Below are 25,897 nucleotides of genomic sequence, written 5' to 3'. Positions count from 1 at the left end.
AGGTATAGAGCAAAATTCCTGATAAATTATAGAGACTCTCATTTTTATGCCACTGTCAATGATTGCTTTGTTAGTTTGGCTCAAGTAACTGAACTGGTTGTAATAAAATTCATCAGGAGGTGGATTTAGCTGCACTGTTAACATATGGTAATTGGAAAACGGAACATAGAATATTTATGTCTGATTTCAGAAACACAGAATAATAAGGCTTGCCAAAACATATTAAATGTGTGAAAAAGCAAGCAAGACTCGAGAGTGACTCGAAGTAACACACTTGACTAGCAAATAGGAGGCCTTGAGCTCAAACCCCAATAAGAAATATTCTTCAATTTCTTTTTTCTCAATTACGTAATTTTCTCTCTATGATATAGTCAACTGGGAAAAAAAAATAAAATCTTCATCGCTGAAGACCTCAGAAAAGCTGCTGGTTATTGTCAAATCATGGTCCGTCCAACCTGGCGTTCTGCAAATGAGAGGGAGATTTTGTGAAAGACTGGATTGTCAGGAAGGTTCTCCCAAATATCCATTCTTTGTGCAGCTATGTCACTGCTGTTCTAGAACCCACGCTTAAAATTGGTACTTCTTCTACCTTTCCCTCTAGATCAGGACTTACTCAATGGGAAGCTGTTCACATTTGTATCACACCACCTCATGAACAGAGCATGGGGAAAATTATTCACTGACTTCCCATGTTATCAGTACAGAAGATTTATTAGCACTTGAGAATTGGGACACTGAGCTAAGAAAACATCATTATCGAAAATGAGTTGCAGCTATTGCTCTCAAGAAACGTATAGTCTACAGTGATGTCTAAGGAACTAGGCATAAATTATGGCCAACTAAATATGGTAGGATGAATAATCATCTTTATCTTTGATTCTCCTCAGAATCTCAACTAAATGACACTAAAGGAATAGAAAAGTCTTAAATCCACAAGTACAAGGAAAACTTCAAAGTTGGCCATCATTAAACAAGAAGATATCAATAAAATATTAGAAATGTGTCACTGCTTAAATAATCTGAATAATGTCAAGATGTCTGCTGGCAGGGTACGAAGTTAAGAGATAAGTCTTTCCTGTACATAGCATACCAGAAGGTCTCAGGAATTATAGATACTGAAAGGAAATATAGATACTAGGAGCTAAAGGTCTAAGCTAGAGGGGAAAATAAGAAGGCTTAGTTAAAAGTTTATGTAGGGCTGTCAGGGCTGGGGATATGGCCTAGTGTCAAGAGTGCTTGCCTCATATACATGAAGCCCTGGGTTGGATTCCTCAGCACCACATATAGAGAAAAGGCCAGAAGTGGTGCTGTGGCTCAAGTGGCAGAGTGCTAGCCTTGAGCAAGAAGACACCAGGGACAGTGCTCAGGCCCTGAGTCTCAAGCCCCAGGACTGGCAAAAAAAAATTTTTTTTAAATAAATAAAGTATATGTAGGGCTCTGGTGAAATGTAGTTCTTTTCAAACAAAATGTGGGAGGATTGCTTCTTCCTTCAGGACACAGTTCACTCTCTGGAAACGTAGAATCAGAGTGTAGTTCAACTTGGGGATATTAGAGAGGTCAGCTCCCTTCTTGAAAACAGGGAAATAAACTCTACAAACTAAATATCAAGACAACCTCATCCTACTTATTTCACTGAAAAATGGCAGCCAGACTTGTGGTAACCTCAGCAAATTTGAGAGGTCCTTGAATAATCACTCCAAAAGAAATATCATAAAATCACATTTAGTTTCATTTTACCTGAGTTGATCTACAAAGTCAATGAAATCTTTATCAAAATACCAAAATACCAAATACCTCCTGTTCATGACCATGGACACAGATTACACCATACCTTCACAGAGTTTTCTACATCAATGCCAGCACTTTCTTTTCACTGAAATGGATTAAAGAAGAAGAAACATTTTAAAAATTAAAAAAAATACCAAATATTGCTCTTCACAGAAGCATAAAAAGATTCTAAAATTTGCATAAAATCACAGAAGACTCTAATCTCTAATGAACCACCAAAAAGGCCAGAAATGGAGCTGTGGTTCAAGTGGTAGAGTGCTAGCCTTGAGTGAAAAAGCTAAGGGACACTGCCCAGACCCTGAGTTCAAGCCCTAGTTCCAGCACACAAAAGAAGAAAAAATAAGAGAAAAAAGAAAACAAAAAATCACAGAAGACTTGCACATAGCAAAAGCGACCATAAGCAAAAAGAGCAAAGCTGAAACACAATACCTGACTTCAAAATATGCTACAAAATGATAGTAACCCAAATTGCATGGTACTGGTACAATAGATACACAGATCAATGGTAGTAAATCTATGTAAATAAATTAAAAAATTAAAATCTATGTAAATAAATTAAAAACACTTGCAGAAGGTGGGACTTGAGGATAGATAAAGTTGAATGGACAAAAGAAAGAGACGTAAGGTGGGAACAGTAAGACTTGAAATTGGGGAACAGTAAAGGGGAAGGTAGTGAAAAGGCCAGTTTCTAGATGTTAAGCAAGTAATCATGGAAATCCCTACTTATCTAAGGGGCAGTCAGGTGACAAAAGGTCCAAGAGTCCAATCAGAGGAATTTGAATGCATTGCTGGGGGACAGGGGAGAAGGAAGAAATTGCTGCTCGTTCTTGAGCAATGAAAAGAATATAAAAACAATGCTTTTAGAAAGGTAATCTGAAGACTGATTGTAGGGGGAATTATCTAGTCATTGTCACCATTTTGTTTGTAGTACTGATCTACTAGGAGGACTACTCCATACTTACTGAATGATCCAATGGGAAAGAGACTAAGGGCCCTTGTAGCAATCTAGGTTTGTGTAGTGAAGCCCTGGTCTAATAAGGGGAGGCAGAAATGGAAAGGAACACATTTGAGAGCTAGTATAGTATCCTGATCTAAAAAGCTCATTAAAAAATGTCATTTCACATGAACTACAAAACAAAGTTTTGTACAACAATCATGATGTAAGCAGTAGGTCTATTAGGCCTCCTCAACTATTTAATTTATAACTACTCAAGAATACAGACCAACTTAAAAACATTTATTATACATAAGTAACATTTTACAAGCTCGTTCCCAGGAGACAAAAATTTAACTTCCAAATTCTAAGTTATTTTTCTGTTTACTGTGCAACAAATTATTTGAAACTGAGTAACTTAAAACTCTAACCATTTTAAATTATATTTCATGATTTTATGGGTCAGGAATTTGGGCAGGCCTCAGCTGGGAGATTCTTCTCTGAAGGTGTAAATTGAGATCACTGGCTGGGTTTCAGTTGGTGGATGTTCTGATCTAGATGCATAGTGACTCCATCTTCACCAGTAAGTCTGATTCTTAGGGATAGTTGGAAGGCTCTGATCAGCTGGAACCAATGCTTGGAATGTCTAGGATCTTTCTTGTATGGCGCTCTCAGGTTAGCTGGCCTTCTTACAAGGTAGTTAAAGCTCCAGAGAGAATCTTCTAAGAGATCAAGGTAAAAACTGCAAGGCATTCTCATGCCTAGTTTCAGATAGCATATAATATTACAAGTGAACTAGTTACACTGAATTAATTACAAATGATACATGGCCAGCCAGGATTCCAGAGAGAGGCTACAGAAAGTTACCAGTCTTGGGAGGCCTGGTTCATTGGACTACCCTCATTGAAGACTAACTTCCACAGTAGAGATTTAGTGTTTTTAACCTATAGAGGTAAAGGGACCATCTACATTCTCATAAGGAAAAATTGTGTTAATGAGTCTCAAACTGTACTCCTAATCAAATTTACACTTTTAGTGGAATGATGAATAACAGCAGTCTTTTCTATACTGGAAACATTGGGATTATTCAATTCTTTTGTTGTTGTTGTTATTTCCCCATATGTGAAAACATTTTTAAGCCCTATTGCCTGAAATCATTATTCCTCATTAGTGTGACAGGACAGTTTTACAGTTTTTAGGAGGATGTTGTTTTTCAGATAGCATTTGCCTCCTCTTTGGTTTTATGGTAATGGTCAAGATCTTGGTGCCATTTTGCTCAGAAATATGTGGTTAGGTCTGAATGTAAAATGTTATCATAGGACGCTTCCTTTTCCATCTTTTACTTTCAGGAAGACTGACTCCCAGGATCTGTTGTGCAGATTGAAAGAAGAAACAATGGTGGAAAGGCCACAGAATCTACTCAGTAATTTCCAGAGCTGCATGTTGTAGTTCTTCATTCGCTTCTTTTGCCTTTGGATTTCATACCTATGAAGTCTCCTGAAGCACCCAGGAGTCTGCTTCCATTGACAGAATCTGGAAATCACTGCTCTTGATCAACCATTCTCTGATCTTTGGAGTTGGAGAATAAAGAATAGTGGAGTGAACACTGAAACCCTTTAAATACAGATGACCATGTTTCTCTTTTGCTTGTATAGGTGATAGAGGAAATTGTAGTTACCCGTTGAAGGTAACTTTTTAGCCTGAAAGTATGGAAGAATGCTGATACTGGTGAGTCATTAAGTAAAGATTTACAGAAAAAGGAGTTTGGGAAGACAACATTTCACATCTCTGTTGACATTGTAGGGTTCAATGTAATAAGTAAGACCAATGGCCTGCTCCTCTGAAGTCCGGCCTAATGTTGATACACCTACAATTCAGGTTTGAAGTCTCTTGAACTGACTCATTTGAATTTTAACCAAATTCTACATTTCCTCAGAGCCTCATGTTAACTCGATCTTCTTTTTTTTTTAAGTGAGATTCTGCATCCAGTCCCTGATATGAGCTCTCCTTCAATGTTATGGATCAAACAACCACAATCTATTCAACTATAGATTCTTTTTTTGGGGAGATATGAGGATGCTAACACCTGAGTGAACACAGGAGTCACTGTGTTTCCATTGTCCAATAATTCATTTAACAGACAAAAACTGGGGACCAGAGGAAAGGTTTCTAATTGTCATTGTAATTTTCCTTTGAAGCATCTCAGCCTCATTTAACATAAAGAATCTTTATGGTATCCATCTTCTAAAAGTAGACTGTGAACTCTACTAAAGAATGGTTTTACACATCCAGGAGCAAAAAAAAAAAAAAAAATGGTTTTTGTTGTTTGTTTCAGCAGTTTTGGGGAGGGAGGAATGCCAGGGCCTCCCCTGTGGAAGAAAGAGGTCTGTCACTTGGCTAACACCCAAGGCTTCTAGAGTGGAGTTCTTTTCTTTGTTGGTCATGGGGCTTGAACTCAAGGCCTGGACACTGTCTCTGAGCTTTTTAGCTGGAGGCTAGCTATCTACCTTTTAAAACCATAGCACCACTTCTGGATTTCGAGTGGTTAATTGGAGATAAGAGTCTCATTAACTTTCCTGCTTGGGTTGGCTTCGAACCACGATCCTCAGGTCTCAGCCCTCCTGAGTAGCTAGGATGACAGGCCTGAGCCACTGGGACCTGGATTGGAGTGGTTTTCTTAGACACATAATCCATACACTTTTCTAGACCTTTTTAGGAAAAAGAGACTTTATGCTCTGGGCCAGTCATTTCCCCGACACTGGTGAATTCTGTAAGTTCCATGTCTGGAGAGTGGGATTTCCAACTCACTGATCGGTGCAGTCCGGGGCGCTGCTGCGCAGCTGTGCGGTGCGGGACCCTGGATAAATGAGGGGGAGCAGGGCCTGAAGAGTCAGGGTGTGCGCGCGTAGGTGTGTAAACCCACTCTACCCGTGCAAATGTCTCCGGGAATCTTCTCCATTTCTTAGCACTTTCCTTCTTCCTTCTTATTCCATTTTCTCCAGCCCCCACCCCCCACCCCCCATCCATTTCCCCCTCCAGGACCCGACTCCGGGCAACGGCTGCCACTCCGGCGATGCTCCACCCCATCTTTCAAATCCGCACCAGGTTCTCCAGGAATCAGGCCAAGATGACAGCGAACACTTCCTTATACGGCTCTGCCATTGCATGTACACAGGCTAGGACGTTAAGTAAGCGCTCACGCCGGGGAAGCCGAGCGCGTCTTCCTCAGCTCAGCTGCACTGTGCAGCTGCGGGGGCCGCGGGGGCCCCAAGCCCGGGAACTTCCAAAGGAAACTCCGATGGGGGACCCCGGCCCCGAGCGGCGGCCGAGCCCGCGGCGCGGCCCGCAAGGCCCGGCGCTGGACGCTGATTGGTCACTGGGGCCGCCCGGAGCCCGCCCACCACCGCGCGCGCCTGCGCAGTTCTCCTCCGCACCGCCCAGCCCCAGCCGCCCAGCCGCCCAGCCGCCCGTCTGCGGCCTCCGGAGGTTCTGCGCGTCAGCCGGAAAGCCGGCGAGCTGAAGCCGGCGGGCGCGCCTGGCCCACTCCTCTCCCGTAGACAGGCGCGGGGGGCCCCCAGCCAGACCGCCGCAGCCCCCCTGCGCCCTCGCAGCCCGCTCCGGCCGGGTGGCGGGGCCGCTGAGGGATCCCGACCCTCCCTGCGGTGCCGCCGCCACGGCTGCCATGATGGATCGGAAGTGAGCCTCGGGGCGACGGCTGCCGGCGCGGGCGCTTCGAGTCCCAGCTCCCCGGCCGCCCCTGCCCGCCCGGGGTGGGGAGCGCGGCGCGGCGCGCGGAGGGCAGCCGACTCCCCTCGGCGCTCGCCACCTCCTCGGACGCCGCGTGCCCACGGCCTCGCCCCGCGCTGAGCGGCGGGGAGCGGCCCCCGGCCTCGGGCCCCGGCGGCGAGGAAGATGGCGGACCCGGCCGAGTGCAACATCAAAGTGATGTGTCGCTTCCGACCCCTCAACGAGTCCGAAGTGAACCGCGGCGACAAGTACGTCGCCAAGTTCCAGGGCGAGGACACCGTCGTGATCGCGGTGAGCGCCTCCCCCGGCCCGGCCCGGCGCCCGCGGGCCTGCGTGCGGGGGGAGTGTGGGGGGGGGCGGGCTGCGGGAGCGCGGGGTCCCCGGGCCTCCCCGGCGCAGTACCGGTGACCCCGGCGGGGGGGGGGGCGGGACGGACGGCACCGGGTTAGTGGTCCACGGAGCGTTCCGAGATGGCCCCCGCCCTGGTCCTGGGCGCCGGGAGACGGGAGGCGCCCCGTCTCGGCTTGGGGACACTCCCCCACCCGGGGCGCCGGCCCGGGAGCCACGGGGCGTGGGGGGGAGTGCACCTTTGCCGGGTGTGTGTGGTGCGTGTGTGTGCGGTTACCGATGCTGTGGAAGTTTATGAATTGCCCTCAAATTTACCATCCGTAAAAAGAAGATGGGCTCAGAATTCAATTCGAATGTGGAGCCCAGACGAACCTGATCAAATGCTACTTGGGTTTTTTTTTTCATAGAAAAGACGTAACTAGGAGTTGAACTCCCTTGAGAGAAAGAAAAACTAACAAAACCGTCCTTTAAACCTCTATAATGTTCACCCACCCGCTCCTGGAGTGATGCCTAACTTTTCACGTTCACAGCAACCCCAATGGCAAGTTGAGGACTGCGAAAAAGAAGTATTAAAGTTTTCTTCGAAATCGAAATAATCGATTTTGTTTGATCATACACAGAGTCAAAGCAGATTCAGGTTGGGTCAAGAAAAGTGTTAGAAAGATCTAGAAGCATTGGTCTTTACAGGGCTTTACGGAGTAACTAGGGGAAATGTGTTGGGACATTTTCTACATTGTTACCAAGGCATAAAAATTGAATATGTTAATTTGGCTCCAATGGAATTAAATGTTTAATGTTTGGGCTATTTAATTTAGCAATAGGGCAGAAAGGTCACAAAGAGATGGATGAACCTTTGATAATGGAAATTATTGATATTGACGATAGATCTAATGTTCTTTGGAATGTGAAGGTTGCAAAGGTCAGTTCTAGATAATGAATGTGTTAGCCTCACATCTTCTTGGTAGCCTTTTGGCAGAAAAAATCATTAGGTCACTAACTGCCAGTTGCTAGTGTGTGAAGACTGTCAGTCCAGTTCTTTGTTAACAAAATCCTTGAGACAAACTCTTGCTGTAAATGACATCATACTAAGGGCGGAGAAGTTAGGCACAGACATCCTTCTCCCTTAAGAAGTTATGTTATGTTGTACGTGTAATCCATAGAAGCTTGCAATGCTGGATTAGTTGCCAAACTTGAGGGTACTAGTTTCTTAAGAGTTTTTGCCATTACTCAACTTCAGTAATGATTTATACAACAAAGCTGTTTTTTTCCTTCATTTGTATTGTCTTATTCCTCCTGATTTTTCTGTGTGCTTAAACAAATCTATAAGAATCACTTAGGTTTTTGTTGTAATGCTGAAACTTAGGATTCACAACTATAGTAAGATTATATTAGTTAACTTCTAATGTGGCCCCAGGCTGGGAATATGGCAAGAGCGCTTGACTCGTTTACATGAAGCCCTGGGTTCGATTCCCCGGCACCACATACATAGAAAATGGCCAGAAGTGGCGCTGTGGCTCAAGTGGCAGAGTGCTAGCCTTGAGCAAAAAGAAGCCAGAGACAGTGCTCAGGCCCTGAGTCCAAACCCAGGACTGGTAAAAATAAAAAATAAAAAAAAATAAAAATAATGTGGCCCCAAAATGATATATGCTTTAAAGTTAAAACAGTTTCCATAGGGAAATAATTCTATTTTGTTTCCTTTTGAGAAAATGTTTAATTATCCTCAAAATTTTCAGTTCCAAAATTTCTTTAGTAATGTAAATTATTTTTAAGTAATAGCATTAGAAATAATAGGTGATTGTTAGGCAAATTAGTAATGAACAGTTAGTTAACCTTTAGGTAAATTGAAAGAATTTAGTGTTTAAAAGTATACAGCAATTTAGTATTTAAAAGTATAAAGTAAAATAAATTGTAACTGGATGACAGAACCTTTGAAAATGTAAGGGAACATGTTTACTCATTTTCTTGCAAATAGTAACTATGTTCAAATTATATATATACATACACATAATTTAAAAGGTTGTTTGGGAATCCATAAGGGCAGCTTCTAAGTTCAGTTTTAGTGCTTTGTCCAAAATTTTTCCTGTTACATATTACTCATGTAAATAATGATTTTAATTTAATATTAACTCCTGGGAGAAAAACCTTTTGATTATAGTGTTTCTCTGTTTTGTGCAAATATAAGTACTTGAAGGTGCTATAACTATCACATTGAATGAAATAAATGTGTTTAAAATCTTTTAAATTATAAAAATAGAGTCTTTTTAAATTGGAGAACCTTGTATCTATAAAACGAAGCTCACTTTATTCAAATGAGCTTGCTGAAAAAACTCTCCAAAACTTAATAGAAGAAATTATTTGTGTATTCATGTAAGGCATCATAGAAGTAGAATATACACATTTGTGTGATTATTTTTGCTAGTCATAGTTTTTTATATAGGAATCCTATAAAGGGTGCCAAAATCAAAATCAGCCTGCTGTAGGTTATTGAAAGTAGAAGAGAAACCAGATTATCTTGCTCATTTGCCTTAAGCAAAATAGTTTTGTCTTTCAATTCAATTTTGTGTTCGTACTTTGATTACCTGAGAGAGAGCTGTCATCACATGGATTTGCAGTTGTGGAATGTTAGCCTTGTGGTTAGTGTCTAGGGAAAATCATACTCCTGTGTCAGCTGAATTTCAGAATTTCAGAAAAAAATGGTCAAATGGTGGTGTCCTTCATAACCATATTTGGAGCTTAGTCTGGGCTATGCAGACTCTTAGAAGAATCTTTTTACTTAAGAAATCTTAAGTAAATTTAATTAAACTTGGGCTGGGGATATGGCCTAGTGGCTGCCTCGTATTCATGAGGCCCTGGGTTCAATTCCCCAGCACCACATATACAGAAAATGGCCAGAAGTGGCGCTGTGGCTCAAGTGGCAGAGTGCTAGCCTTGAGCAAAAAGAAGCCAGGGACAGTGCTCAGGCCCTGAGTCCAAGCCTCAGGACTGGCCAAAAAAAAAAAAAATAATTAAACTTCCATTTGATGTGCTCCTGCAAAGCCTATGTCAAACGTGAATATATCTTGTGGGTTGGAGTTTGCAAAACTGATTACTTTTGAAGATACTTAGAATTATAGATTTGATAATGTACATTCCCAGTCTTAAAGAACAGGTTTTTGAAATACCAATATGTAGATATATAGTTTTCCTTTATTCTGTTTGAAACATTGAGATATGCCTTAGTTATACACCATTAGAAATAAGTTGTTTCACACAGTCTTGGCTTTCATTCCAAAAAGCCAGGGTCAGTTAATACTTTATAATTAGATCTTTAATCATAGCATTTGCTTGACATAAAAATTACTTAGTTTTGCAATGAATAATACTGTTTTGTCACCTTAATGCTAGGCATTTGGGTTAAATTCTTGTTTAGCTCTGATTGAACTTCAGAACAGTAAATCTGTCTCAACTTTTATGTTTCAGTTTTCCTTTTTACTCATTGCCATTTTCACATGTAAAAAGTAGTGGTACTGGGGCTGGGAATATGGCCTAGTGGCAAGAGTGCCTGCCTCATATACATGAAGCGCTGGGTTCAATTCCCCAGCACCACATATATAGAAGACGGCCAGAAGTGGCACTGTGGCTCAAGGGGTAGAGTGTTAGCCTTGAGCGGGAAGAAGCCAGGGACAGTGCTCAGGCCCTGAGTCCAAGGCCCAGGACTGGCAAAAAAAAAAAAAAAAAAGTAGTGGTACTTTTCCATATTTGCTATGAGGTAATAAGCATAATTGTTTGGCGTATCTCTGTAAATGATGGAGGAGCACTTTTTTACTTGTGTAAAAATTGGAGTGTGACTTAAGAGCTCAATAATGCTGTTTATTTTTTGTTCTTTATGTTTAAATGATTTCATTCTTGTTATTTGAAGGGATGCTTTTGCCTTCATACTTTTACCTATTTCTGTTGATTAACTTATTCTTGCAGGCAGCATTAGAATTAATCATTTGACTTTAACTTTCAAATAATTTTTACCCTCCTGTTACTTAATGTATAGTTGGGCTAGTTGCAATCTGTTAACTTCTTCATTGAGTGACGCTTATCTCCATTTCAGTTCATTTAACATTACTTGATCTGTGTATTTAGATCCTAGTATTCAGTAGTGTTACCAGGCTTATATAATAGCTCTTGTTTAAATGCTAGTCTGTGGGGCTGAGAATATCGCATAGTGGTAGTGTTCTTGCCTCGTGTACATGAAGCCTTGGGTTTGATTCCTCAGCACCACATATATAGAAAAGGCCAGAAATGGCGCTGTGGCTCAAGTGGTAGAGTGCTAGCCTTGAGCAAAAAGAAGCCAGGGACAGTGCTCAGGCCCTGAGTTCAAGCCAAAAAAATAAAAAAAGAAAGAAAAGAAAAATGCTAGTCTGTGCTAATGATCGTTTCTAAAACAATTGTGGTACTTATCTATGTATATGATATCATATAATCACTAAAAAAGTGCTAGATAAACTCAGAGGGAATATTAGTTGGGCTCCCCCGCCCCTTTACTCCCCTTTATTTTTATACTGGCCTTGAAGTTAGGGGCTTCCTGTTTGGTAGGCAGGTGCACTGACTACCACTTAAACCATATTACCAGCCTGAAGCTACTTGTTTTGTTTGTGGAAAGATTACTGGGATGGCTTATCTCTGTCTGAATGTTGGTGTCTTGGTAGCATCTTTGGAAAAGGACAACTTCATGTATGTCAAGTCTAAAGAATAATCAGACACTGATGCTGTTTGAAGTTTATGCCAAAATGAGGTCATCTTAGAATATTCATCAGGAATGCTTTTAGCTGTAGAAGAAAATAAATAATAATAATAATAATGGCTTAAAAAGTAAGGGGTTATTTTTTTTCTGCCATGTAACAAAAAACAGAATATACTGTTCCATGCTGCTGCTACTTTCAGGACCCTGATTTTTATTTGCTTTTAATCATCACATTGCTCATGTTTTCAAGAGCAATGGCATTGGTTCCAGTAAGGAGAACAAGCAGCTTCAGCTGGGATAGTCTCTGTATTAGGAAGGTAACATTATTCTCAGAGATTAGATTTTCCGGGTCTGGCCATATGACTATTAGGTGCAGAGGTTAGGCTAGTGGAAAGTAGCGAGGAAACAGTTTTGGACAGTCCTGTAAAGAATATCTGCTTCATTGTAAACATTGCATACTTTGGAAGATTGTGAAGTGCAGTTTCTTTTTTTAAAAGTAACTCTTTTTTCAGCTATGACCAGGGAATGTTTTCTAGGGTTATGAGGTGTTTCCCCACCCTGTTTAAGACCCTAGCTTTCTTCTTTTGCTTTGGAAAAAAATCTAGGTAGTAGGCAGATACATGTAAATACTCAGAACTCTTTTCCTTGTCTCTTCTTCTCTTCTTTAGATGATCAGTCTTCTCCTGGATTAATTATTTCTGCCAGGGTTTAACATTCTCAGGTTTGCTTTCTTAAAAAAAAGATCTCTTGGGGCTAGGAATGTGGCTTGGCGGTAGAGTGCTTGCCTAGCATGCATGAAGCCCTGGGTTTGATTCCTCAGCACCACATACACAGTAAAGGCTGGAAGTGGTGCTGTGCCTCAAGTGGTAAAGTGCTAGCCTTGAGCAAAAAGAAGCCAGGGACAGTGCTCAGGCCCTGAGTTCAAGCCCCAGGACTGGCAAAAAAAAAAAAAAAATCAAGAAAAAAAATCTCTTAGGTTCACAGCCAAATTTTCTGCTTGATCACGTCTCATTCCTTTTTCAACCTGTTATGACCCAATCTTTTTCACTGGAATAGTTGCAGTTTTTTTCTTGATTTCACACCTGTATTCTTTCCTTGGTTGGTTTGGGTATTGTATTTTGATGTCTTCCTCCCTCCTCCTTCATTTCCTTTTATTTTATTAGACAATATCAGTGGTTTTCCAAGAGTGCATTTGGAGTCTCAAATGTTCTTTCTGGGTGATCTACAAAGTTCAAATGACTTTTTCACTGTGCTAACATTCACATTTGATCCTTGCTCCCTGTACTTTAGACTTAACAACTTCCTTTAGTTTCTTAAGTGCTAGGAGCTCATTTCTGCCTTAGACTCTCTCTCTCTCTCTCTCTCTCTCTGCCAGTCCTGAGTCTTGACTTCAGGGCTTGAGCTTCTTTTGCTCAAAGCTAGCACTCTTATCACTTGAGCCACAGCACCAGTTCAATCTTTTTCTGTTTTTGTGGTACTGAGGAACCGAACCCAGGGCTTCATACATGCCAGGCAGACACTCTACCACTAAGCCACATTCCCAGCCTTGCCTTAGATTCTTTAAACATTCTATGCCTAATGCCTAGACTGCTTTCTCATTCTAACTTAGTATCCCCTTATGACTAGTACTAATGAAGATGAGAGTGAGGTTCTCTTCAGTTCTTCAGCATCTCTTTTCTGAGAGCATTTCCTTGACATTCTCCTGCTCTCCTCTAAACTCAGGTTCGCTTCAATATGTTACTGGGAGTAGTTGCTTGATTCCATTGTAGTTACTCAATTATGCCTATCTGTGTCTGCCTTGGTCATGCTAGCATGGCTTCTTGAATTCCACAAGTAATTTGCTAAATGGGAAAAAAAAGTTGTAAATTTGTCACAGGGCCAGGTGTGATAGCACACACCTATAATCCTCCCTAGTGGGAAGGAAGGTGGCCATCAAGAGAATAATAGTTCCAGGCAGCCCAGGCAAAATGTTAGAAAGGTTCTCTTCTCAACCAACAAGCCAGTTTGGTGGAGTACACCTGTAATCACAGCTGAACATGAGGCATAGGAAGGAAAATCAAGTGTAGGAGGAAAGTGCTCTTGCCACTAGGCCATATTCCCAGCCAATAGGAAGGAAAATCAGTATCAGAAGCCAGCTTTGCACACAAAACATGAGAGGCTATATGAATGGAGGTTTGGCTCAAATGTAGAACACTTGCCTCTCACAGATGTGAGGCCCTGCGTTCAAACTCTAGTATTGTTAAAAAGTTGTTTCAGTAAACCGAAAAGGCTGAATGTGAGGTAGCAGATAGAAGCCAACGTTTTAATTTTGTCATTAACATTTCATACCTTTCAAAGTTCTAGTTTCCTTGTCTGCAAAATATTACTGTTGAAAATACAGGCTCAATATTTCTCAGAATAGACATAAAAAATTTCACTCAAGCCAGGTGCTGATGGCTCACATCTGTTATCCTAGCTACTCGGAGGCTGAGATCTGAGGATTGAAGTTCAAAGCCAGCCTGGGCAGGAAAGTTCATGAGACTCTTATATCCAGTTAACCAACAGAAAACCAGAAGTGGCACTGTGGTAGAATAGTGGTAGAATAGTGGTAGAATGCTAGCCATGAGCAAAAGAGTTCAGGGGCAGCGCTCCCAGCCCCAAGTTCAAGCCCCACAACCAACCAAAAAAAAAAAAATTCACTCAGCAGTATTGGAGTGGCTACCATACAGTAGTGGTAATTATAATTACTGTATTAGGCCCTAGGGATATAGCAACACTAAAAGAAACATTCTTGTTAGTCATAGTTTTATATGTGATAATGGTTACTCAAGATAAAATGAGATGATGCAGAGTAAGTATGTTATTTTGAAAGGTAGACATGCTATGGTATTTTTAAAGAAGTTTAGAAGTATCTATTCATTTTTCATTTAACTGAAATGCTTCTGTTTTTGTTTTTCAGTCCAAGCCTTATGCATTTGATCGAGTGTTCCAGTCAAGCACATCTCAAGAGCAAGTATACAATGACTGTGCAAAAAAGATTGTTAAGGGTAAGATTGTTTGCCTTGGTGAACTTCATTAACTTAGTGTGCCAGCAGTAAGATAAAATTGAGTTTATGATCTTTCCCACTTACCTCTACATTTCCTTTTTAATGTTTTTTTCTCTTAATTGCAGAGCAAAGTTCAGATAACAATGTCAAATACAAATACAAATAGTTAGTAAACCACTATGATCTAATTATATGTAGTACATAATGAAGAGTGTTAATAGGAACTATTGTACATGCTTATTTTTTTGTGTTCCAACACAGGGCATAGGTACTGTCCCCGAGCTTTTGCTCCCGGATAGTCTAGTAGTCTACCACTTGAGCCACACCTCCACTTCTGTCTTTTTTTTTTTTTTTAGGGTCGCTTATTAGAGTTTCATGCACTTTCCTACCCAGGCTGGCTTTGAACTATGATTGTCAGATCTGAGGCTTCTGAGTAGCTAGGGTTAATATATAGATATGAACCACCAGTGCCTGGCTTTCATGCTTGGTCTTGAGAGATGTATTTCTGTTAGCCATCTCCAGGAGAATTTCCAAGGTAAATGATTATAGAAATGGGACAATATGAAAAGGATAATAAAATGATTGGATAGTATAAAAAAATAGTGGAAAATATCAGTTTGTCATTTGTTCATTTCATTGTTACTCCTTGTAGAAAAGCTTAACCTGGAGTCTGGAGAAAAACCTTTGAGGGGGCTGGGAATATGGCCTAGTGGCAAGAGTGCTTGCCTCATATACATGAAGCCCTGGGTTCAATTCCTCAGCACCACATATATAGAAAATCGCCAGAAGTGGCACTGTGGCTCAAGTGGTAGAGTGCTAGCCTTGAGCAGAATAAGCCAGGGACAGTGCTCAGTCCCTGAGTTCAAGCCCCAGCACTGGCCAAAAGAAAGAAAGAAAAACCTTTGAGTAGTTTAATAGGGATTGCTAAAAATGAGAAAGGTAACTCATACCAGGATATATTTTTCACTTTTCTAAAATCAGAACTCTAGGTTGAAAGGAAGGTAGGGGATTGTCTGGAGTTAATTCCCAATTACTATAAAAATTCCTCTTACCAGAGGGATTTTTACAATAAAATAGCTGTTTTGATATGATTTATTCCATTTTTGACAGCTTTGATTAATAAAAAGTGCTTCTTAGGTTGAAGCAAAAATCTAGCTAGAGGGTGTTGAGATTCAGTAGCTTTTAAATAGGAACACAGTTGATTTTACAGGAAAGTACAGCTTATGCATAAAAACAGGCTTATAGACATGATGGAGGGGAAATGTAGATACTTCTTTGCATGTTGACTCCATATTCCATATTGAAGCAAAGTCAAATGAAGAACTGGAAGGAGGTTCTAAGAATAGGCATGAAATGTAGACCAGGGCAATGTGGCAGTATTGTTGGGTAGCATTGTGGGCCTTTGTATGGTTAGCTGCCAGGGAAGAGTTGAATTTATCCATTTGGAGTTTAGCCAGGCAAGTACAAAAGAGGAGAACGGCAAGAGAATTGAAGATATTGTCAGGAAAGTTACAGCATGAGGCACCCTGAGGAACAGTGTGACAGGATGGTAAGATTACTTTGTTTTGGATCTGAGTGAAGACAAAAGTTGTTGGAATCAGGTTACCAGGAGAAGTAACAGAAGTTGGGTATTTAACATTGGTATTATGGAAGCAGTATAGTTAATAGTGAAAAAGTCGAGGTCTCACCATGGAGATGGCAGTTAGATCAAGGATCTGGGGAGCCATGGTGTTTTACATTGAAATCACTGACAGTTGCAACAGGAATTATGTTAAAGAGAGATGGTTAAACTGAGTGCTGAAATCTTCATAAAATGAGGGAGAACTGATGGGTAATTCCGTAACTTAACTGCAACAAAGGGAAGGAGCACTTTTATTCTATGCTAAGTATCAAATAATTTTCCAAAATAATATGAGTATAGAATGTGAGACTATTGTATTCTTTGTAAGATCCATTCATTATTCATTAATACAATTTAGGATTACAGCTTTTTATTTCCTCCCTGGAGTAGGGGATCAGACCCGGGGCATTCCTGTTAACTAAATGATTTGTAGCTAAGCTATTTCTGTTTGCTGTGATTTCATTAGCTTTTTCATTAATGAGAAGTGATTTATTCATGAAAACATGAGCAACTTAACCATACAAATCTTTTCCTTTCTTTTCCTTTTTTTGGTACTGGGAATGGAACCCAGGGACGTTGCACTTGCTAGGCAAGCGCTTTGCCACTGAGCTTTGCTACTGAGCTACATCCCAGCCCACAAATCTTTTTCATATATTCTACTGCCATGTTGAAGCCATATTCCATACTTGCACATTAGAGTGTAAATATTTGAAATGCAGATGTCATTTTGTTCATTTTGGCTCTTGATCATATTTTTGCTTCACTTTTATATTATCTTGATCTGCTAAGTTGGCTTCCAGCATATCTGATAAATCTATAATGCTGTCAAGGACATTGAAGTCTGAAAAGTATTCGAAACCATTAGTAAAATGCTTAATGTATCTTAGTTTTTTAAAAATTAAATAAGGTGTATGGCAGTTAATAATGATATCACACTGTTTGAATATTCAACCAACTTCAGAGCTTCTTTCCTGTAGAGTTGTCTAGTTCTTAGTTTGTCAAAATACTTAGAAGAATTTGATGGAAAACTTGGATCTTATAAAGTCATGTTAGATTCCTCCAAAGCTCCAATTGTATGACCCTAGCTCAACAGAAAATGAAGTTAAATTCAACCATATTTTTGTTAGTGCAATTTTGGGATATATGCCTGTGGTGGCCATAATCACTTTTCCCTTTTCAAAAATAAATTTGCAAGTTGTGGGTTTTGTTTTGTTTTTGTTTTTGCCAGTCCTTATGCTTGGGACTCAGGGCCTGAGCACTGTCCCTGGCTTCTTTTTGCTTAAGGCTAGCACTCTGCCACTTGAGCCACAGTGCCACTTCTGGCCTTTTCTATATATGTGGTGCTGGGGGTTTCCTGTATAGGAGGCAAGCACTCTTGCCACTAGGCCATATTCCCAGCCCCTCCTTTGTTCTTTCTGATTTTTAAAATTTATTTTCAGCAGAGTGATTTTTTTTATCTGTGTAACATAATAACTGGAAACTTGGGCTCATTTTAAATCATTTTTCTACTATAAGCCTACCCACATCACAAAGTCTGCTAACAGTGTTTCCTTACATAATATACTGACAACTATTTATGTAACATTTGTATTGGGTTAAGTATTGAGTAATCTAGAAATGTTTTGAAGTGGGAGACTATTCACAGGTTATGTATATCATTCCATTTTATATAAGAGACTTGGGCACTGAGGACTTTCGGTATCCTTAGTGGGTCCTGGAACCAATCTCTCTTGGATACTTAAGAATGACTTTGTCTTGTCCGTAAGGATTGTATTACTGCAGTGATACCTGGCCCATTTTAAAAAAATTACTTGTTTTCTCTCCTGCACCCAGGGTTGATAATAGATCATAGTGGATGCTCCATAAAATTTTCCAGTGTTGAATATTCCATAACCTATGTAGTCATACAAAAATTTAAGGTTACATTTGAAGTCTCAAATTAGTTATATGCATGTACTTACTGTTTTAGGAGTACTTATTCTTTTTTTTTTTTTTTTTTTTTGCCAGTCTTGGGGCTTGGACTCAGGGCCTGAGCACTGTCCCTGGCTTCTTTTTGCTCAAGGCTAGCGCTCTGCCACTTGAGCCACAGCGCCGCTTCTGGTCGTTTTCTGTATATGTGGTGCTGGGGAATTGAACCCAGGGCCTCATGTATATGAGGCAAGCACTCTTGCCACTAGGCCATATCCCCAGCCCCTAGGAGTACTTATTCTATTACGTTCACACAACAAAAATTTTGTGCTTAAATTTTATGTAATGGATTAACGATCTTAAGCAGGGAATGTGGCATAGATGTATTGAGGACATTTGCATATAAAGAAAGTGAACTGAAATATTATTTTGCCATAAGAAGAAAAAATTAGGTCATTTGCAGGAAAATGGATGGTAAGTCAGTAACGTAAACTGAAGGACAAGAACCGTATATTTTCTCTTGTGGAATATAGACCTAAAAGATAGACATAGATACGTGTGTGTGTGTGTGTGTGTGTGTGTGAGAGAGAGAGAGAGAGAGAGAGAGAGAGAGAGAGAGAGAGAGAGAGAGAGAAAGAGAGAGAGAGAGAGAGAAAGAATTAGAATGGGTCTGCTACTTTTTTCTTAGATTATTTCTTCATAATGGCTTGCAAAGGTCTGGCAATCTCATCTGTTGTAATTCACAGAATGATTTTGTTGTTCTTAAAAAAATACAAAAGGTTGGGGCTGGGGATATAGCCTAGTGGCAAGAGTGCTTGCCTCCTACACATGAAGCTCTCAGTTCGATTCCCCAGCACCACATATACAGAAAATGGCCAGAAGTGGTGCTGTGACTCAAGTGGCAGAGTATGCTAGCCTTGAGCAAAAAGAAGCCAGGGACAGTGCTCAGGCCCTGAGTCCAAGGCCCAGGACTGGCAAAAAAAAAAAAAAAAAAAAATACAAAAGGTGAGGCTGGGAATATGGCCTACTAGTAGGTACAGTGCTTGCCTTGTATACATGAAGCCCTGGGTTCGATTCCTCAGTACCACATATATAGAAAAAGCCAGAAGTAGCGCTGTGGCTCAAGTGGTAGAGTGCTAGCCTTGAGCAAAAAAGAGCCACGGACAGTGCTCAGGCCCTGAGTTCAAGCCCCAGGACTGGCAAAAAAAAAACCCAAAAAATAAATTTAAAAAAAGCTTTGAGGGAAAGCTTAAAATATTTGAGATTTCTTGCTAGGCAACTAGCAAGATGCCCTTGCATCTAATCCTAGCTACACAGTTGGCTTAGATCTTCTGAGGATCACAGTTTGAAAGTAGCTGAGGCAGGAAAGTTTGTGAGACTTTTATCTCTAATAGGTTACCTCCCCCCCACCAGGTAGAGCTGTGGCCCAAGTGGTAGAGCACTATCCTTGAACAAAAGAAGCTCAGGAACAGTACCCAGCAAGCACCACCACCCCCCTCCCCCCGCAAAAAAAATTGAGATTTCTTAAAAATAATAAAATCTTTCTAGGGTAGTAATGCCTTCTTCCTCCTCTTTTTGTAGTACTAGGATTTGAATTTTGGGTTTTACACTTACAAGACTGAGGGCTACCAGTTTACCCAAACTTTTAGTCAGTTTTACTTAATACCTGTTGGAGATCTAGATGTATTCACTTATTGTTGGGAGTTTTTTTTTTCCTTTTTAAAATATTAAAAACAAGGATTGGGCATGCGGTCCCAGCTCTCGAGTCTGGGCTGCGACCCTGGCTGGTCAATATACTTTTTACTTCCCCAATAAATCCATCGTTTTACTTGGGAAAAAAAAAAAAAGGATTGGACTTGTCTTGCATGTTCAAAGCCTGTATTTGATCCCAGCACAACAAAACAAAGTAGTAGATAGGTTGGTAAGAGTATGTAGTACTTTGTAAGTGGGATAGGAGGAAAGTATAGGTTTGTGGTGTTTAACCACCATGCAACCACCAGTTAATTACTTCCTCTAAAAACTAATTCATATCTGCATGTAAATTGCATGATTTTTTTTCCCTTTTAGGTCACAAAGCTTTGGAATACAAATTAATACCATTTGAGATGTACACTGATATAATTGTAGGCAATAGAATTAAAAAATGTTTCTTAATTGATCTTGGAAAATAGGCTAGGTCTTAGAGGAAGAAACAATTTGCTTAGATGATTGATTCATTAGTAAAAAAATTACTTTAAATACATTATTTCTTTTCAAGTCTTCAAATTCTTTACATACTGAACTTTGACTCTTTCATGTTAAAAAAATCTAAATCTTTCTAACTATCCCACAAATATTTTGTTATGCACTATTGAGTATGCATGAATTAGGAACTGTGTGGGGGGGGTTCTTTTTTTAGACTGGTTTATTCATCACTTAGGTCAAATGTGAAGTTTTCCAAAAATATTTCATAAGTAATTATGAGTGTTGATTAAGAAAAAAAATCCCTGAAGTATAAAACTTCTTATTTTCTTCTAGATGTACTTGAGGGATACAATGGAACAATATTTGCATATGGACAAACGTCCTCTGGGAAGACACACACAATGGAGGTAATATTTTATAATCTGTTCTTGGATATAGCTTCTAGTTTCCTTATTTTTGGAATATTGTGCAATACTTACACATTTGCATTACTTTGTCTCATGCCAGCAGTTTACAAGCAATATCAATGTTGAACTTAGCTCCTGAATTTGAATAGTTGAGAGATTATACACAGATTTGCCTTCTTGGTTAGCATAATCACAAAATAGTGAATGTTTTAGAATTAAGCAGGAATTCTCTATTATGGAAAATTTGAGTGCTTATAATGATTCTGTTAAGAATTGGTTCTAGCTGTGTGCTGGTGGCTCACCTCTGTAATCCTAGCTATTCAAGGAGGCTGAGATCTGAGGGTAGCAATTCAAAGCCAGTCCAGGCTGGAAAGTGTGTGAGACTTGTATTGCCAATTAACCACCAGAAAACTGCAAGTGGAGCTGTGGCTCAAAGCGGTTACAGTGTTTTCTTTTTGGCCAGTCCTGGGACTTGAACTCAGGGCCTGAGCACTGTCCCTGCCTTCTTTTTGCTCAAGGCTAGCACTCTGCCAACTTGAGCCACAGTGCTGCTTCCAGCCTTTTCTGTTTATGTGGGGCTGAGGAATCAAACCCAAGGCTTCATGCATGATAGGCAAGCACTCTTGCCACTAGGCCATATTCCCAACCCGTTACAGTGTTCTTGAGCCAAAAAGCTCAGGAACAGTTCCCCGGGCTCTGAGTTCAAGCCCTATAATGGACCTTCTCCCCTCCCCCAAAAAGGGGGGGCTGAGACCTGGAGGATTGTGGCTTGAGGCCAACCAAGGCAGAAAAGTCCTTGAGACACATGTCCAATTAAACACCAAAATACCAAGTGTAGAGTATTAGCTGTGAGCAAGAACTCCAAGCCAGAGATCAAGGCCCTGAGTTCAAGCCCTGGCAACACACACACATACATTCCTACCCTCAGTGATTTTTTATTTATTTATTTATTTATTTTGTCAGTCCTGGGCTTTGGACTCAGGGCCTGAGCACTTTCCCTGGCTTCTTTTTGCTCAAGGCTAGCACTCTGCCACTTGAGCCACAATGCCACTTTCTGGCCGTTTTCTATATGTGTGGTGCTGAGGAATCGAACCCAGGACTTTTCATGTATACGAGGCAAGCACTCTTGCCACTAGGCCATATTCCTCCTGAGTGATCAATTTTTGCCTTCCAAAATACCTAACACAGGTCTCTGATAAGAATGTTATCACTGATGTTTATCTTAAATGTGGCTTATTCCAACTTGGCTTCTGAAAAACAGTTTGAAGGAAGTAGAGGTGTGGCTAAAGTGGTATAGTACCAGCATTGAACGGAAAAAGCTAAGGGAGAACCCTGAGTTCAAGTCCCAGTACTAGCACCAAAATTACTGGCCTTACTAGGGCATCTGCTTTTATCATTTATCTGAGTAAACTACTTGAAGTAAATGACAGCTTATTTTGATGTGATTTTCATTGCCTGATTTCATCAAGTAAGACCAACATTCTACCATTTTCAGGAATTTTATTTCAAATTGAACGAATGGTGTAGATTTACATGGAATAAATTAAAACCTTTTTAAATTTATTTCAGGATGATAAATAATTTAAACCTAGTCATTACAGAAAATGTTAAAATCAGACATGTGCTGAGCCACCAGTGACTTACCTCTACAGTCCTTAGTTGCTCAGGATGTAGTTTGAAACCAGCCTGGCAGAAAGATCCAAGAGACTCTTATTTCCAGTTAGCAAAAACCTAGAAGGAGTTGTGGCTCAAGTGGGAAGTTCTAGCCTTGAGCACAGAATCTCAGGGACAGCCTCGAGGCTGGCACACACAAGAAAAGATTAAATGTGTTTTTTGTACAATAGTGTACAATATTATACTTAATAGTAAAATGGCTTTTGTTGTTGTTGCTTAGGGTATTTAGAAAGCTCTGTCCACAATAATAGCATTTGCAGTTTCTATACTCTATTGATCATAAATTACAAATGAAATGTTTTATCTCTTACAACTTGTTTAAAAAAATCCGGTTTGTTTTATACATAGGGTAAGCTTCATGATCCAGAAGGCATGGGAATTATTCCAAGAATAGTGCAAGATATTTTTAACTACATTTACTCCATGGATGAGAATTTGGAATTTCATATTAAGGTACATTACAACTTAACAATCAGACCCAATTAAATATTTAATGAGCAAATAACTATTTTATAATTTTTTTTAATGTTTTTGCCCTTTAGGTTTCGTATTTTGAGATTTATTTGGATAAGATAAGGGACCTATTAGACGGTAAGTATAATTAGTTACCGCTACTTCAATAGTAGAAATGAGACATTTATTAGTAACTTATATTTGAAATTGACTTACATCAAGTGTAATGGACAAATTAAAAATTATTTTGAAGTTTTACCTTTTGATAAAGAATAACTGGTTAAGAGCTATATTTACAGGTACTTTCTGTGTGATGGCACTAAGACTTGAACACAAGGCCTTGTGTTTTTGCTTTGTGTGTTGGTGCCCTGCCACTTAAGTACTTACTTCTTAAGTGATATTTTTGGTACTACACTTGGAGTTAAGAGAATCTGAGTCCTAAGTTTTCATATCAGCTAATAGTCAAGTATATTATCCTTAGGCTTAAAGTCCACCTAGTTGTATAGACTACAAAGGGAAGCCTATTGATTGTATTAGTTACTTCACAACTGGTCTAAGAGTTTAGGATAATATTGCTAATTTTTCTCTTTTCAGTTTCAAAGACCAACCTTTCAGTTCACGAAGACAAAAACCGTGTTCCTTATGTGAAGGTACTTAGAAAACAATAGAAAATGGTTGTTTAGAAAAAAATGGTTAACTTTTTAAAGGATTTGACAATACCTTAAACTTTTTCCAGGGATGCACAGAGCGTTTTGTATGTAGTCCAGATGAAGTTATGGATACTATAGATGAAGGAAAATCCAACCGACATGTAGCAGTTACAAGTAAGTAGAGTATTTGTTAATACTAGTTATAAATCAGGTGTATAAATCAACTTTTGGATAACTTACCCAGTTGATAACTGTAAGTTTTTTTTAATGTAAAATAATTCTTTAAGGGACATTATTAGGATGGGAACCATGTTTATTTATGGTTGTTCATTATTTCATTTCAGATATGAACGAACATAGCTCTAGGAGTCACAGTATATTTCTTATTAATGTAAAACAAGAGAACACACAAACGGAACAAAAATTGAGTGGAAAACTTTATCTGGTTGATTTAGCTGGTAGTGAAAAGGTAAAGTCTTTCTATATTCTAAGCTATATTTAAGCATTTTTGTAAACTTTACCTTGAATTGGACTTACACAGTATTCATTGTGGCATGTGGAAAATTTCAAAATTACTTTGTTAAGCTGAGAATTGTAATTGTTCATGTCAGTGCTTTATGATTACATAATGAATGATGTTTGAGATTATTGTCCTTAGACCATATTTGGTTCTCCTAGTATATATGCCTTGACTTAAGGATGTGTGTTTATATTGACCATTTGTTCAATATATGTAATGAATTTTATTAAGTATTTCTTTTTCCAGTTTCTATGTCTTATCTGTATTAGTGACTTGCACTGCTGGCCAATATTGCTTATTCCTTTCTGGTTTAGTTGTATAGTTGTCCCTTGCTCTCCATGGAAAATTGTTTTTAAAACTTACTCCACCCTCATGCCACCCTGTGGATACCCAAAAACACAGCTGTTCATGTCTCGTACATTATATGCACAGTATTTATATGTAATTTAGGCATATCCTATACACCTTAAATCATCTCTATATTACTAATAAATAATATAGCATAAATGCTTTGTAAATAATGGTTGTATTGTTTAAGTGACTAGGCTAGGCTAGATGTCAGTGCCTCATGCCTGTAATCTTATCTACATAGTAATTTTGTCTACATAGGAGGCTACCCCAAGTTAAAAACAAAATAATTAGTGGGACCTTTGCAGGCCTATCATCTCAGGCATAAATAAGAAGGTCAGTTTCTGGGCCTGCCTGCCTACACACAAATTCAGTTTGTCTTTATAACATCAAAAATAATTAAAGCAAATAGGCTTGGAGTGTACTCAAATGGTAAAGTACAAGTACAAGGCCTTACGTCCAACCCCTGGTACTGCCAGAAATTAAAACAAGAAAATCTTACGTGTTTAAGCATGAGGTTTTTCCTAAATCTTGTACACCATTGGCTGGTTGAATCCATGGATACAGAGTTTTGCTGATACTTTTCTTTGGATTATTTTTTCATTTTTATAGTATTGTCTACCAAATTTTAGTTCATATTGATATCAATAAATGTTGATGTTTTTATATTGCCCTTTATGATCAGTATTGCCGTGCTACTAATTTTGTGTATTCTGGTTAAATTCAATACATATTGCGCAAAGAATATCTCTAACCTTGGAATGTTAGGAAGCCATTTCTTTTTTTTTTTTTGGCCAGTCCTGGGCCTTGGACTCAGGGCCTGAGCACTGTCCCTGGCTTCTTCCCGCTCAAGGCTAGCACTCTGCCACTTGAACCACAGCGCCGCTTCTGGCCGTTTTCTGTATATGTGGTGCTGGGGAATCGAACCTAGGGCCTCGTGTATCCGAGGCAGGCACTCTTGCCACTAGGCTATATCCCCAGCCCCAGGAAGCCATTTCTTTAACCAATAATGTTAGCATAGGTATTTGGACATTTTTCATTTTTTTTTAATAAAGCAAGTTTTGTTATATATTATGTTTAGATTTAGTCTCTTTTCTGCAGGTTATAACCATTAACATTAAATTGTAGCAGATTATAGGTTTGTCTTTTCTAGTATAGCAGAGACTAGCAGTGAAAATTGCTACGAATTGTTTATTTGAAGAGCACAACTAAAAGTAAAATTTGATATCTTAGTAACATCTTTTATTAAATTCTTAGAAGAATAATACTTTCAGAATCCTAAGTAGAACTTTAGAATAAATGGTTGGCAAATAACATCATGAAGCTCTTGTTTTACCTTTGCTGGTTATTGATGTCTTGTACTTTCTAGAAAGTTGAAAGTGAGTCATCTTAAACTTGTACTTTTGTTTCATCATTGTGGAATCTTATAGGTTAGTAAAACTGGAGCTGAAGGTGCTGTACTGGATGAAGCTAAGAACATCAACAAATCACTTTCTGCTCTTGGAAATGTCATTTCTGCTTTGGCTGAGGGTAGTGTGAGTATACATATTGTTGCCCTGCTATTTGGGGGAAGGT

General features: G+C 39.6%; 1 protein-coding gene and 1 long non-coding RNA gene across 2 annotated transcripts in view; one reads left to right on the top strand and one right to left on the bottom strand.

Moving 5' to 3' along the window:
• Positions 1-6,185: 6,185 nt before the first annotated feature.
• The window catches only part of Kif5b (kinesin family member 5B), a 44,460-nt gene continuing 24,748 nt past the window's right edge, over positions 6,186-25,897 (top strand). The window contains exons 1-9 of the mRNA XM_048367381.1: positions 6,186-6,760; positions 14,470-14,557; positions 20,604-20,677; positions 22,700-22,804; positions 22,894-22,942; positions 23,399-23,454; positions 23,541-23,628; positions 23,799-23,923; positions 25,753-25,857. Of these exons, the coding sequence (XP_048223338.1) occupies positions 6,635-6,760; positions 14,470-14,557; positions 20,604-20,677; positions 22,700-22,804; positions 22,894-22,942; positions 23,399-23,454; positions 23,541-23,628; positions 23,799-23,923; positions 25,753-25,857 (816 nt within the window). The 5' untranslated portion in view covers positions 6,186-6,634. The remainder of the gene's footprint in view (positions 6,761-14,469; positions 14,558-20,603; positions 20,678-22,699; positions 22,805-22,893; positions 22,943-23,398; positions 23,455-23,540; positions 23,629-23,798; positions 23,924-25,752; positions 25,858-25,897) is intronic.
• Positions 10,551-11,143, bottom strand: LOC125366709. The gene is made up of 2 exons (XR_007213956.1): positions 10,820-11,143; positions 10,551-10,701 (listed from the first exon to the last, which is right to left on the bottom strand). It is a non-coding gene; the product is annotated as an uncharacterized LOC125366709 (long non-coding RNA).

Source organism: Perognathus longimembris, chromosome 18 (genome assembly GCF_023159225.1).
Source record: "Perognathus longimembris pacificus isolate PPM17 chromosome 18, ASM2315922v1, whole genome shotgun sequence".
NCBI classification, from domain to species: domain Eukaryota; kingdom Metazoa; phylum Chordata; class Mammalia; order Rodentia; family Heteromyidae; genus Perognathus; species Perognathus longimembris.
The sequence above is the reverse complement of the archived record's forward strand: the minus strand, read 5'-3'. Positions and strand labels throughout refer to the sequence as shown.